This window comes from Coturnix japonica, chromosome 5 (assembly GCF_001577835.2).
Source record: "Coturnix japonica isolate 7356 chromosome 5, Coturnix japonica 2.1, whole genome shotgun sequence".
Taxonomy (NCBI): domain Eukaryota; kingdom Metazoa; phylum Chordata; class Aves; order Galliformes; family Phasianidae; genus Coturnix; species Coturnix japonica.
This window is the reverse complement of record NC_029520.1, coordinates 8,331,313-8,346,789: the sequence shown is the minus strand read 5'-3', so window position 1 is coordinate 8,346,789 and position 15,477 is coordinate 8,331,313. Positions and strand designations below refer to the sequence as shown.

The following is a 15,477-nucleotide window of genomic DNA, read 5'->3' as shown; positions in this document are numbered from 1 at the left end:
CTTATTCTGACTGGACAGAAATGATGGTTATGGTTCAGTGCTCCACTTGGCTCTTGTGGGTTCTCATCTTGGCTCTGCCATGGGCTGCAATGGGCAGCCACAGGCAAGGCCCTTAATCCCAGCCTTCTGTTGAATTCTTTGTCTTGTGTATCTAAAGAGCAAGTTCTTCAGGTTGGCAGCCCTTTAGAGTATGTATCTCTATGTAGATACATGTATCTATGTAGTCTGTATCATATAATTCAGAGTGAGAATCTCCATTCTGACTTCTAGCTGTTACCATAAGTTATCGTGTAAAGCTTGTGCTTTTTTTTCTTACTTTTTTTTCCCTCCCCATTATTTCCTTTCAGTGGAACATACTGTATTCCTCTTCATTTTAGACCTCTTCTATGGGGAACTGAAAGCTTTTTAGACATGCATTTCCTTTCTTGTTTGGGAAAGGCAGATATGTGTTGGGTTAAAACAATAATTAGGCCTGGCTGTTTATACAGGTGGGGAAGCATTTGGGCAGAAGTGAACTACTTGGAGTGAACTGGGAAGAGAAGAATAACACATTTTTTTTCGCTTTAACCTGCTGATGAGATTGAGGTTCACAGAAGTTTTCTAGTGTTTGATGACTTCATGGCAGCTTCTCCTCTTCGTGCAACAAGGACGGTTTGTTTCTTATGCCAGTAGTAATTCAGTGAGTAAGTCAGTTGGAAATTTCAACAGGTGTATAGGCATAACTTAAAAAGAATGGAATAAAAGTCAAATATGAACTGTAATTTGTTGCAGCTCTACATGAAAATATTCTGTGATAATAATTTTATGAATATGTGGGTGGCTGGATTGGTGGTCAGACATCAGATTTGCATTATCCATAGCTGCTCACATACTTCAGAACAAATACTTCTCTCTGGAGCCTATTACACTGCCTGGTTAGCTGATATTAATTTTGTTGGCTGTTTGCTCAGACCATGGTTGTGTTGATCTATTCTGATGTGGAATTTAAGAAATGAATGGCTACTGCTTAATACGAGTTTGTGTGCCTGGTGTCCACCCCGTTACCCTGTCTTTGCAAATTATATATTATATATTATATTATGTATTATATTACATATATTTGACCCAGAGAGCTACAATAGGAATGGATGTTCTTGGGGTCACGGTACTGGTAAACCACTTGGTAGATTCTAAATTCATTTCCTTTCTACCAGACCACCTTGTGCAACCACTCTTTAAATATTGCCACTCTTTGCATTGATTCTGAGAAACCATTTCATACTTTAGAGATTTGTAACATGCTAACATATTTTCTCTAATAGAGCAGGTCACTCCTTTCAATTCCATAACTGTGTTTACCATTTTCAAGCCACTCTGGAGCTGTCTGTCAGTTGATTCAGGGCAGTTGTCTTTGTGCAAATGAATGTGGCACTGCGCACATAACCACAAACACTGGTAACAGCCTGTCCATTGAGATTTCTGGTATTTTCTGATTTTAGAATAAGCAGAAGCAGCACTGAAGTCGTCTCTTACGTGGTATTGCAGTTGGGCTTTGTCAGAATGGATAAGTGCAAGGGCAGTGCTTAAAAATAGGGATGGGGATGTGGCAGGAGAAAACCATACTTGGATGTTTCACATTCTGTGATGCGGAGTACATGGCAGTAACTTTGCTGTTGTTGTTTCAAATGTAGTAGGCATCAATTCCAGCCTGCCCCCAATGTAAGGCTTGGTGCAATCTTAGAACAGTAGCTGAAGCTGAAGATTTGTCCTTATTATGCATCAACTTGTTTAGAAAAAAGCGGGTGAAGGGGTTCCTTCCTTGAACACCCAAATGCTGGTTTTGTTTTGGGTAACAGTTCAGGTCATGAACAGGGGAAAAAAAAACCCTGCAAAACATTGTGTCCCCTTTTAGATTCTGGATGCCAAATGTGTGTGAAGGGAGTGAGGTCTCTTTCTGGGTCATTTGGTTGTGGTTTTTTTGGTTTTTTTTTTTCCCCCAGTTTATTTTATTCCTCCTTGGTTTGGCAGACGACTGTCTAGCCAATAATAGTAGATTATGCAGCAGTGACGGTTCCAAAATCTTAATGGATAAAATAGTGGTTCTACATCATTTGGAAAATTTGGCTTGCAGATTTTCTCCAGGACTTCAACTAATACAGGCTTGACAAAGGTATGCTTGTTTCTGATCGGAGTTGTTTCCAATTTCTAGTTCATGTTCCAGATGTTATGTTAACTCCAAAGGACACAAATCTTAAAATAAAAAGCTGGGAAGAGACTTCCCTCTTTATTTTTCTGCACTAAATGTGTAAGTGTCCTTGGAAATCTAATGTATTTGTAAAACTGCTCAGAAGTAACACATGGTTGAATTGGTGGCAAATGTAATTTGTGACAAGTATAGTCTTGTCAGACTCTCTGTCTGTAGGTTCTACAATATGACTTTCTTTTCTTTTAATAGTTAAAAATATTTTCCCAAATAGAACTGTCTTGTTAAGGGAGACCTGACGCACGGTGCTGTGCTCTAGAAGGTAGGAACAGGGAGAGGTTTTTGACGACAGGTTGTGGTGAGGACATTTGTGCAAATCGTTTGGATGTCAAGTATTCAGGTTTTGTTTTGTTTTGTTGATAGCTTGTCAGGAAGGAGGGCAAATGCAAGATGAAGTGAAAAGGATTATTTGAGATCATGAAATCTGAAGTACTGTGCTTGTATTCATATAGTGGATAATGCTGGACTTGCTTCCTCTAATGTAGTGCACATACAGTAATCTACTCGGAGCTTTGTAAATCACTCCTTGCTGGAGATGATTCTGCCTCAGCCAAGAACGTTGATTAAACTAAATTCATTCCTTATGGCTCCTTTTCTTTTTTCCTCTGCAAGGCCAGTGTTTGTCCTGCTGGAACAACATGAAGGAACATATATGTATTTTTTTCTGCTGTCTTCTGTATTATTCTATGAGTCTGACTGTAGTTGAGTGTTGTGGAGGCAAAGGCACAAATGACACTAATGAAAATGTAGCTTCTTCTGAAACATCTGCTCAAAAATAGCTGGAATTGAACTTTTGGGCTCTTTGGGACCTGCCTGCACTCACTTAAGGATGTTTCAAGACAAACAGCTGTCATTCTTGTACCCCCAGCATCAAGCTGGCTCTCCAAATTTGAGTGCCTGTAGGTTATGTTCAAAAGAAGGCAGATTCTGATGGTCTCTATGTAACTAGTTTTGTAGGTTGTGTGTTCAGGAATTCAGCCCCAGAATTACCTTACTTGTTTTCTTGAAATAGGTGTTGAAGGTTTAGAGATTCAAAACTGAAGAAAACCTGGGAGAAAGTAGAGATGTGGGGCCTTGCAACCTTAAAATTTTGAGTTAAATAAGAGATATTTAGGATTTTTTATCTGTTTTTTTGCAGCTGACTAATTCTCTGTTCAATCTCATGGTTATTAATCTGTTGGAGTCTTGTTTTCTCCTGTGATACACAGCCATGGATAAAGCCCAAACATGGGTGACATGAGAAACATGGCTGAGGTGGGAAGGTGGCACCAAGACTTGGAAACAAGTTCTGGGTATGATGGGGTCCATAATGTGCAGGAGAGGAAGCCAGAAGCTATGTGGCTATGTGGGAGAGGCTTTGTCCTTGCTTAACCATCTTCTGTCTGTTTTCTCCTGTCAAAATAGGCAGGTTTTCATGCAGATGGGCATGAAAGCTGATCTGTGCTCAGAATGCAAGAAGGCCCTTTACAGGTGGCTTTGTGCATTTAATATATGTATGGTGACACAGAGGGGTTTGCTTTACTCCTGCAGGAAGTGGAGAAGCCCTTTAATGCTGCAGTAGGTTTGCATTTAACACGTACTCCAACTGGCGCTCCAGTAGAGACGCCAATGTATTCTCATTAAAAGCCATTCTTGTAGATGGCAACTGTTATCTTAGCTGATGTGTGAGACCTATGATGTACAGCTGGCTGCTTGTTCATCAGAGCTGGGTTGTGAAAGGTCTGGGATTTGCTGTCTGTATTTATGCAGGGATTTTTAGTGGATCTTTGGCCTTCATCACTGACATTTGATGGTAGTTCTCAGTTTAAACACTCTTGGAACTCAATACAGGTTGAAATCTAACCAGTACCAAACTCAGCTGTTGACTTTTGAGCAGGGTGTGCTTTCACAGTGCTAGATTTCAGAGCTCGCTATTAATTCCCACTTGGAAGAAACTTGTCCTAATCCCAAATAGACACCATATTTGCTTTAAAGCTGTTTTGTACACTGTACTTCTTCAGAAATGCTACGCTTAGAATCACAAGTTGCAGCAGGACCCTCAGTAGAATAAACAAGCTGTTGTGAACAGTATGCTTTTGCTTTTTGCTATGTTGAAACTGGAAAATCCTTTGGCTATTTTAACCTCTGTAGAATGCACAGATGGGAAACCTGAGGTCAGGAAGAGGTGGAGGTTCAGTCTGTGGAGATATTATCTGTTTAGCATTAGCTAGACAGAATTGCATGAGACTGCAGTCCTCACAACTGTTTGGCTGAATACCAGTTGTGCATTACATACAGAGAGATAGCCAAGAGCCAGGAGTTTTGCAATAATGTTTAGAAATTTCCTCTTTTTAACAAAACAGACCAGATGAAAATTGCTTTCTTCTCCAGTGAACTGTGTTCTCCTCTAAATAAAACAGCTAAAAGTGCTTGCAAGTCTCGTCTAACGCATATCTGAGTGGCTTCGGCTATGTTTCCCTAAATCTCTGCTGATATTCCGTTTTTTGTTTAGTTATTCAGCAGCTCTCTAAACACGTTCTGTGTGCTGCTTGGTGGTCTGTGCCGTGTTGGCCGCTCACATGGGCTTGGCTGTCCTCCCTCCCAGCTGCTGAACTCTGCTCGGAGATGATGAAATGTGCTGTTCCATGTAACTAATTTCAGTATTTGCTACAGGGATATTAAGGACAGTCTGAGAGCTATTGCCTCGTACGCCAGGAGGGGAGTGCATGTGGTGTGCTTAATGGGTGGTCTGTGGGAAAAGAAAGAGAAGTTTGAGGAACCCCCCCTTGAAAATACGTCCATAGGAAAATGATCTTAAAGGCACACTTGTCCCCAGCCTCTGCAGAGGTGGAAGCGTGTTGGATTATGCCCACCAAATCCAGTGCTTTGCCTTCTCTGGTATGTGAACGCTTTTTACTTGAAGTAGGTAATGTAATTACTGGTGGAAGCAGGAAAAAACAATGAGCAAGTTCAGAGTGTGCTGTCGGAAAGTTTCAAAACAATTCTTGCCCTCCCAGGGAATCTGAACCAATCCAAAGTTTCAAAGAAGGGGGGGGGGAGGGAGGAGGGATGGGAAAGATTGGGGAGGGAAGTGGGGGGTGTATGAAAAGTACCTTTGGATTTGTTCAGAGAAATCCTTTCACACCTTTCATCCAGGGGAGGTGAACTAATTCAGGCCTGTTGAGATGAAATCGCGTATAATCACAGCACCATATTTAGTTGTAAATAGCAATGTTAGCAATAACAAGCAAGAGGCTGTGGATGAAATCAACATTAAATTCAGCCTCTTTTCTTCATAAAACACTGTTTTGGGGGAGAATCCTTCACAATGCAGAAAATACCACAAGATCTTTAAAAAAAAGCTACCAGCATCTCGTTGTTTATTTAAAAAGCAGCAAACAACAGAAGCTGGCCAGCAGTTTATCCTTTTTTTATCATAATGTTTGATAAATGTACTAAATGCATTGGTTTTGGGTGGCTGAGAGGAGCAGTGGTGTGACTGTTACATTACTGGGATAGGTGTGTATGTTTGTCCTGGTATTTGTTGCTGAGCACTTCAGGGCACACAGATGAAACTCCTTTACTGGGACGAGCAGTGGTTGTACAATCAGTGTTTTGGAGGACTGCTGTCCATGGGCACTCAGACATCTCCTTTTGCTAGCAATTCTACAGCTTTTGTAGCGAGTTCTGTTATCTTTGGTGCACTCCATCCGTGCTAAGAAAAAAGGCAAAGCCTGGACAGAACTAACATCTTCAGTATGCCCTTTGTCCTGTCACTGAGAGTACATGATCTTCTAAAAGCTTTTACTGCTTCGGCTGTTACTTTGCTCCTCTTTTTCTCTCTGCCTCCCCAGTGCAAACAATACATTCTTCAATTCTTCATGTCTTTTCTGAACCTACTGAACCTTTTCTTTGCCCTTTTCTGTGGGCCCTTTCCAACTTGCTGCTACAAAGCCAGATGTCTTTTAAGCTTATGAGTGATTTGTGTAAGCCTTCCCTCCAACATATGTGTACCTAAAGCTGCTTCTCATAGGTACGTTGGTGGATGAGCAGCCTCTTGTTGCAGCCTGATAGCAAATAGGTGGCTGAGGTCCTATGTGTCTTCTAGTGTTTAGCAGCAATACTCAATATACTACTTAGCATATATAAATAAAACTGGTGTCAACATTGAGACATTGATTACACTTGAAAGGAAATTAACTCTAATGAGGAAGGAAATTAGCTCAGATGGATCTACCTGGATGGTTAGAGGAGCAGGATAAGGGGGAAGGAGTATATCTTCCCATTGAAGTGGGAATTGAAGCTGTCCATCCCTAAAGAGCTGTGCCCTTACAGCTCATTGACCCACACACTCACTCCCTGACTCACAGAGGTGTTGGTGGCAGGGATAAAAGGTGTAGCACATTGCGGGGCCTTCTGCTGGAAGCGCTTTGTGAACAAGCACTAGCTTGGCTTCCAGACAGCCTTCTGGGATAAATAACAGCAGAAGGAAGGGGAAGTTTGTAATGGGTGTTTTTTTTTCCCTTTTTAATTTAGTTTAATTTTTTACAAATGAAGTGAGGCTGCTGAGGCACCTGCCTTAGTCACTGAGGTGGTAAATGGAGTGGAACTGAGCAGCCTTGGTTTTGAGTCAGCTCAACAAACTGCTCCCTCTGTGCTGCAGCGGGAGTATTCTTTCATTCAGTAATTACAGTAGGAATTCACCTTATCTGGAATAATGGGTTTTGAGGATGGAAGTTGCAGTCCTCTATTCTTTGGACTGTATCTGGCATGTTTAAACTCGGATTGAATGTGTGCAGTGTGTACAGGAAGATCAGCATTTAATCTATCTTTTTGAAGTTGGTGATCAATGGATTTCAGATTCTCTGCTGCAACAGCAGCTGCCAGCAAAAAGAACTGGGGTTCGGAATACAGAGCTTGGGGTTTTTCAGGAAGAGGAACTCTCTTTTTTTGTTCTTGAGGATTATATAACAATTGTGTTAAGAGTGTAATCAACAGATGTGAGTTAGTGGGATTTGTATATGCCATTCTCTTCCTGCTTAGTGAGGTGCTGGATTTATTTTAAGAGGTGGGGTTGGCAGAACTCTTGGTTCCTGTCCTTTCTCTTCCATGTGTGATTGTTTCTCCTTTTTACCTTCTCTCCAGTTGTATTATTCGTGGTAGTGGTTTGGTGTTTTTTTTATGGCTCTAGTAGCCTCGATGTGTTCTGGCACAGGAGTTTCCTGCTGTCACCAGCTGCTGTATCTCACCCCTTGAGCTAAGCCATGAAAAATAGGGATTACACCCAAAAAGGTGACGGTATGTGGAATAACTTCCTTCCCTGAATGTTTGGAAGCAGGCTTATGCTTCATATCAGAGGCCTAGTTTCCATGTGTTCCAGAATTAAGCTGAAAAAGAAGACAGATCACTTAATTCTGTGATTCTATGCTGAGATGCTGGGGACCCTTAAAGACTACCTGGTCCAGCTCCCTTGAAATAATCCAATGGCATCTACGCTAGATCATGTGCTCAGAGCCCCGTCCAGCCTGACCTTGGATGCCTCCAGAGGCGATGCACCCACCACCTCTATGGGCAAAAACTTCCCCTTTATATCCAGTCAGAATCTCCATCATTATTTTACAGCCATTTCCCCTTGTCCTATCACAGCAACCCCTGCTAAAGAATGTGTTCCCTTTTTTCTTCCAGCCCCCCTTTAAATACTGGAAGGCCACTGAAGCACTTTGTCTGCTAGAACTGGTTTATCTGCTGGCTTTAGAGCTGGTGTGACCCTACTTACATTCTCTGTTTCTGTACAGTGGCTGTTTTTAAGTCTAGAAAGCTGATACATGCATGCTGGACCCGTATCCCCTCTTAGTGTTTCCTTAAGACTGTACGCACTTGGGTGCGACAGTTTTGACATGTTTGTTTTTGCCATCTTGTGTGCCTGTGGCAGCGGGTGTGGGGGTTGTTTTTGTTCCATGGTAATGAGTGTTTTTGTGGTCTGGGACATCGACTGCTGCAAGAATTATATGCTCTTCTCGCTGTCCGGCACTACAGACAGCTTAACCACAGAATTCTCCTGCACGCTTGTCTTGCTAAGAATTGATAGAATATTTAACATATAAGCTGTTGCACATGCTGTTACTTTGTGTAGCTGTGTTACCATGCTTCATAGAATGAGGCCTTGGTTCTGTGTTGTCAGCCAGGCTCCCTAATCCTTGGTCACTTCTGTTTATAAGCACAGCCAAACCTTTCCATGACCTTTAGCCCAGTGAAGTGCTTTAAGAATGGTTAAGCAAGGCTTTTCTCTTGTGTTGTTCAGAGGGTTCTGCTCTTTCAGTGTTCTCGAGAGGAAGAACTGTGCGCCTGTCTGGAATTGTCATGTCTTCTTCAACTGTAAGGAAGTGCAGTCAAAATGTAGGCATGTAAACAGGCACAAGACCACGGTATAAATATCACTGTTTAAAACTGCGTAGCCTCAGCTTGTCTTAATAGAACTACTGGAGCGTAGCCAGCTACTCTTGATGTGTTCTGCTGTCAATTCTTAATGATCATCTTTGTCTTGATACGGAAATGGGTGTCAAACTGGTTTTCAGAACTATTACTGAACCTAACAGCAAAGCCTATTTCTGAAGGCTGCATATTTGCCTGAGTGCAGTTGTCAGTTTCTTTCGTAGAATCATACAATGACTTGGGTTGGAGTGGATTTTAAAGCCCATCCAGTTCCACCCCCCTGCCCTGGGCCACGCTGCCCACATCCCCATCCAGTCTGATCTTGAGTATCTTGAGGGATGGGGCATCCACAAACTTCTTGGGCAGCTGTGCGAGGGCCTCACTGCCCCCTGAGTAAGGAATTGCCTGCTAACATCTAACCTAAGTCTTCCCTCTTTTAGTTTAGAGCCATTCCCCCTTGTCCTATCACTTAGTAAGATAAGGACATATGTAAGGGAGCTGTCGTAGGCTGCTAAAAATGGCACTGTGTGTAGTGGCCAACCAAATGAGTTATACAGCAGGACCACAATTCCTCTAGTTTTATGTATGCACTGGATATTGGGTAGTTAGGTATTGGAATAGGCTCCTCAGGGAGGTGGTTGAATCACCATCCCTGGTTGTGTTTAAGAGCCGTTTGGATGTGGTACTCAGGGATATGATTTAGTGTAGGGTTTTTAGAGTTAGGGTACTGGTTAGGCTGCGGTTGGACTTGATGATCTTCAGGGTCTTTTCCAACCTGGGTAATTCTATGATTCTATGGTATCTTTTCCGATGCAGGTAAAAACTATCCTGATTCCATAGTTAAACCCATCTAGCACTGAACAGGAGGTTTGCCGGAGAGCATTCAGAAGATCTGTAGCAAAGCTGGAAATTGTGAGGACTGCTTTCAAACCGGTTAATGAACTGATGAGAAGCTGTATTTTCACCCTCTTGTGCAATATTCCTCCATGTAAATAGCTTTGTCATAAACCCAATTATGTGTTTTCCAATTAGCAGATCACTAGCAAAACAACGTTTGTTGAAATATAGTGTCTTTCTAGAATGGAGTGATGTTCTACAGCTATTGTGTGATAGTAAAATTGCTACAAATCTGTACCTGAACTATAGCAGTTTAGGTTGTTATCTGTTTACGTATTGTTTGATATTTCATGGGACTTTAGATTCTCTTTTTTGCTTTATCAGAGGATTGTGAGCTGCATCTACGTATGGCAGTTTAAAGTACTGCCTATTATGGGAAAATATGAACTGTTCTAACTTTACTGAAAAAGCAGACAACATTTTTTTTTTTGCTGTCTACGTAAAAAATGTTGCCCTTGCAGCCTGTTACCACCCAACTGAATGAAAACAGCTTGTCCTCCACGTTCATCACTGTAATGTTTATTCTTTTTTCTTTTCAAAATAGAAGTTGGTTTCCCTTTTCAGGCAATTTGCAGTTGTCAGGAGCATTGCTGATCAAAATAGAATGTAGAACTAAGCCTTCCTTTGAGACCCTTGTAACTTGCTAACCGTGAAATAATTTCTCAAGCGAAGTATCTTGCATCTTGTTGTTTAACAGATGAGTTCATTTGAAGGTCAACTCTAATCAAAGCTGTTAGTTTTTGGTGTCCTCATCATGTCTCTCTCTTTCCCTGCTGTCCCAGGAGGTTTCACAGAGCCTGGAATAGGATGCAAAGTGAGCTGACCACATATGGGTTTTATATACAGCCTGTAGTGTCAGTGTTTACAAATTACTGCTTCCACTCAGACTTCTGTAGAAATGCATTGGTGGTTCAACAGAATAAACACGGCTGAGTTTTTGGGGTGAAGAAGTTGGAGACAGTGGTAAGAACAGAAATTGTTATTAACTGGCTTTTTATTGTCATTAATTGGCTTTCTGGTTTGCTCTGTTGAGAGCTGTACAGTAGGCTTATGAAGATGAAATCACAGAAGGGCTTGGGTTGGAAGGGACTTCAAGGACTACCTAACTCCAGCCCCTGTCATGGGGGAATCTTCAGGTCCTTCAAGGATTCATGTGTATTAGTAAGACAGAATGACTCGAGATTGTTTTTTTGGCCTTCTATTCTAATAGGACTCTGAGATTGGTAAAACATGGTCTGAATAAAACAGGATAGTGGGAAAGAGTGGAGGAGTGAATGTAATTAGCAAAATCTGCAGAATGTATTTGTTTATTTTGCCCTGAAGGAAATGAAATTCTCATTTGTTTTCAGAAAGGATGAACTTAGTGCATCTTTCAATGATCAATCGGTTTGCATCAGTGTGCAAATGCAGTAAAATCTTAACACAGTTGCAAGCAGGTCAGCACGATCTTCCTGCTGGGTGTTCATAGGGAACACAATGCATCTGTTCTTCCATCAGGACAACTCCAGAGCACAGAAGTGACAGTCAGCACAGTAGTTAATGTGTTATCTGTATGCTGTTGTCCTGCTGTGTGCGTCAGTGGGGAAGAAATTTCTTGAAAGCGATGGAGAACTGGGATAATATTGATACTGATTGGATTAGACGTTGTTCATGTCTGATCTTTAGTTAAGAAGCTGTTGAGTTCCTCTGCTCTTGATTGGACTTGATGTTTCAGGTTGCTTTTTCCATTGTAGTGCTGTTTATAATGGCTTCAGCGTGGAAATGTCTAAATGAGAACATGTCTCTTCATATTCCTTATAACATTTGGGGGACTATATATATATATATATTTAATCTTGTCTGTAGACTTTTTATGGGTTTAGTCTTCGGCTCGATATGTGACAAGTCTGGCAAGGAGATTATGCATAAATGAAAAATTCTCTGCCCCAAAGAACTTGTGACTTAAACAGAGCCTGCTAACATCAAACTTTACAAGTGTTCAGATGGTTTGGTATAGTGCCACTTAAAATAGACATAGCTTTGGGGAAACAATGAGTCGCAGAGCAGAAAGCAAGCACTCTGCATTTTGAATGTTTTTTCTTCTGCTTTCAATAACTAACCTGCTGGACTTTCATGATATCACTGGTGCTTTTAAAGACAGCAGAGAGAAGGACGTGGCAAGTCAGGAAATGAGATGGGAGTGTTGCCAGGACTTCGTTTCTTAACAGATAAGTCTGTCATTGCTGCTCTGTGCATTGAGTGGCAAGCTTATACACCTCTGCTGGATGTACACTGGAAGCAGAAGCATCAATTCAAATGATGACGTGTGAATCAAGAGTAAGCAGTTGACTGATGGAGACCTCTGGCCATTGCTGTTTGACCTAGAAAAATTGGGGTGGGGTGGGGAAGTGTACTGGGGCTCAGGGTGAGAAACAACAAGGGCAAATAGAAATTTTTTGGCATATGATCCCTACCAGACTTCTGCTATGTGCAGAGGAGTTGAGGGAGCTCCATTCCTTCCAGCAGCTAGTGGCCTTTTTGGAATGCTGGCATTCTCCTAAGCAGCTGCTGGTGTCTGCAGCTGTGGCTGGCATAGTGACATAATTGCTGCTGTCTCTGTGGCCATACCTGAAGATGAACATTTTTCTAGTTTACTTCTGGGTCAAGAAGCAAGACTGTATTTTTAGAAGAGAGATGAGGCGGTTTATTTGGCTATTGTCAGTAAAAGACCTGCTTAATGTCCTCTTCTGAAAGAAGCAGTGGGATCAAATCATGCCCTTGCCTAAATCTACCCTTTATCTCGCTCCCCATCTGTCGTTGCTCTCCCTTTCCTAGAGTTTTGTAGTACTCTGTGGGGTGGGAACAGCTTGGTAAGCACTTGATACAAGCATTTCAGTTGGTGGTACCTAGTACTGCTAGCTTCCAGCCTGCTGCTGAACAGGTATCAGAACTTATCTTCTATGTGTCTTTCTAGCTTAGTGAGAAGCTTTAAACCATGTGGAATTTGTTCTACACCTGGGTTGTGAATTATGTGGAAAGCCCCGTGCTGTGTGATTTGGGGCGCTCACAGTTTAACTGGAGAGTGTGTGTGCAGTTTGGGGTTTGTTTTTGTTTTTCTGTACGGACAAGATGTCAACACTAACACTGAAAATACCTCACCTGTGTTGGTCTCTACTTAGATGCTCAGCTCACCTGCTAAAATGTAAGAATGAGTTCTAAATTAGTTTGTCCTGAACAGTCAAAGGTCCTCTGTGTAAGAAACTGGGTCTGTTCATCCCTGTCTTTCCTTCTACTCCTTTTTCTGATGAGTGGAGGCAATAGGTTATATGGGTACTGTGCGTTTTTCTCTTCCTTGCTGCTTCCGCTTTAGTGCCTGTTCTGCTGGTGTATTTATTCTCTGTGCTTTAACATCTGTAGATGCTGATAATGCTAATATGTTTTTGTTCTTTCTTCTGTAGCGTCTCCATTCCTGCTTTTTGCCAACCGTCGGGATGTTCGGCTCGTGGACGCTGGAGGCACAAAGTTGGAGTCCACTGTGGTGGTCAGTGGTTTAGAGGATGCTGCTGCGGTTGACTTCCAGTATTCGCAAGGCATCGTTTTCTGGACAGATGTGAGCGAAGAAGCCATCAAGCAAACTTACATTAACCAAACTGGGAATGTGGTGCAGAATGTCATCATTTCTGGTCTGGTTTCCCCGGATGGCCTGGCATGTGATTGGATTGGGAAAAAACTTTACTGGACAGATTCAGAAACCAATAGGATAGAAGTCGCTAATCTCAATGGAACATCTAGAAAAGTCCTCTTCTGGCAAGACCTTGATCAGCCCAGGGCAATAGCTTTGGATCCAGCTCATGGGTAAATATTAATTTGACTTCAATGCTTAAATGGATACGGTGGTGATTTATGTTGGTTTTTTAGTTCTGGGAAAGAAACACGGTCTTTTGTTTTAGTTTACATTTTCCCAAGGTATTTTTCTCAAGATCTAGAACTGAACATATGTTTAAACTTAAATATTTTGTGGCAAGAAATGACAGCCCAGAGCCAAAAAGAAAAATACAGCTGCTCTTAGGTGCCAAGTCAAATACTCATTCAGTACCATTGCCTAACGCATTCATTGCACTTCTGAAAGGCAATTAATTTTTCAAGCTTTTTTATTGTTATTCCCTCAGTTGTCTTGTCTGGTAAATTAATTTTCATTTGATGTGCAACGTACAGTGTGTGCAGTCAGCAAGGTGTGTGTATCTCTATGAGTCAAAATAGAAATTTGCTCTTGATGTGCTCTGGTAAATGAAACCAGGATATTTTTAAGTGGTGATTTTGAACAATTATGTTTGTTCTGGCAAGTGAACGAACCAAGGTAACGTCAGGGGCTCCTTCTGCTTTAAGGTGACCAGGTTTGGATGTAATAAGAGTACAGGATGGATGTGTCGCTGTGGCTGGCCAGGTGCTCGTAGTGCTCTTGAAAATGCTGGTGTCTCTTTGTAGCTTCTCTCTTCACTACTCCCATCTCTGCACATTTTTGCTACCGTATGCATGAATAGTGCTGATGTTGTTCACTTTGTGTGCCCCATATTAATTGCAGTGATGACTGAAAGTCTGCTATGCTAGCTCTGCAAGTGTCCTCTGCTCTTCAAAGAAGTCATACTAAAAACAATAATAGAGTGAGCAAAGCTCACATGCAAGTCTACTTGTTGTTTTTAATCTATTGTCATTTGTACTTTTTCTGAGGAGTTTATCTTCCTCATCTGTTTGGTATGTGTGGTAAGGTTTCTTATCTTTAAGAAAATCTAACATCAGTTGACATTTTCACCAAGCCCATCCTCCTTTGTAAGAGCATGGTGAGTTAATACAGGGGCTTGAGATAAGCCACAAATATGGAGTCATATTATTGTATATTGGCAAAATGGAAATCACTGCTTTGGGAGGGGGTGTTTTCTGGAGGGGATGTACCTTCTTCAGGTGTGTGAGAAGGGAAAACTGAAACTAAGCAATGTGATCGCCATATTAGCAACTGCAGACTGGAGCTCTGAAAGTTTATTTTTGCAGTGATCCCTGCATAGTGCTTTCCAGGTGCATGGAGGGAGTTATGGGTACACTTATGATTTATATATGAACGATACACAGGTACTAAGTGAAACTATGTGTAACCAAAGAAACAAAATCCTTAGTTCTGTTGACAGTCCAAGTGCAGGACCTGCCTGTGTTTCCCAGATGACTGATGGAAAGAGAAGTTATAGTCAGTATGAGGAAAAGAAGAGTGACTTTGTTGGAACACAGGACTTTGAAGAGGGATTTTATCCTCTTAAATCCTCACTTTGCCTCTGCTACTCTTGCCTTCAGGTGAAAGGAAGAAAACGGGAGAACTGACCTACAGGGGTCAACAAATTCAGCATAAACCCTTAGTTTGAGTTTAAGCCGCCCAGTCAGGATGGTGACGCTGGTGAATTCAGAGATACCTCTAGATCAATTGTCCTTGTCCTTGTAAGTGACTTCAACTTGTCAGCCATTAATTGGGAATACCACACAGGTGATAGAAACCCTGAACTTGTATGGGACTTGCTGCTCCAGCTGGATGCATATAAATCTATGGAGCATGATGGGATTCGTGCCAGGGTGCTGAAAGAGCTGGCTGATGCCATTGCGAGATGTCTCAATTATTTTTCAGCAGTCTATGGAATCTGGAGAGGTCCCAATAGACTGGAAACTATCAAATGTTGTCCTGGTTTTCAAGAAGACTTCAGTAATTATAGGCCTGTCGGTGTCATTTTGGTGCCTGGCAAAATTAGGGAAAAGATTGTTCTGGGTCTTACTGAAAAACATGGGAAAGACAGTGCAGTCATTGATCACAGCCTGTCCAGGTTCATGAGGGGGAAACTCCTGTTTAACAAACTTAATCTTTTATGACAAGGTTACCCACTTAGTTGACCAAGGGAAGTCAGTTGATACTT

At 41.8% G+C, this 15,477-nt stretch overlaps 1 protein-coding gene across 2 annotated transcripts in view; it reads left to right on the top strand.

Annotated features, from left to right (window-relative positions):
• Nucleotides 1-15,477, top strand: part of LRP5 (LDL receptor related protein 5) — a 119,389-nt gene that overhangs the window by 15,308 nt on the left and 88,604 nt on the right. For both annotated transcript variants that reach the window (XM_015863807.2, XM_015863806.2), the window contains exon 2: nt 12,988-13,384. In XM_015863807.2, coding sequence (XP_015719293.1) covers nt 12,988-13,384 — 397 coding nt within the window. The remainder of the gene's footprint in view (nt 1-12,987; nt 13,385-15,477) is intronic.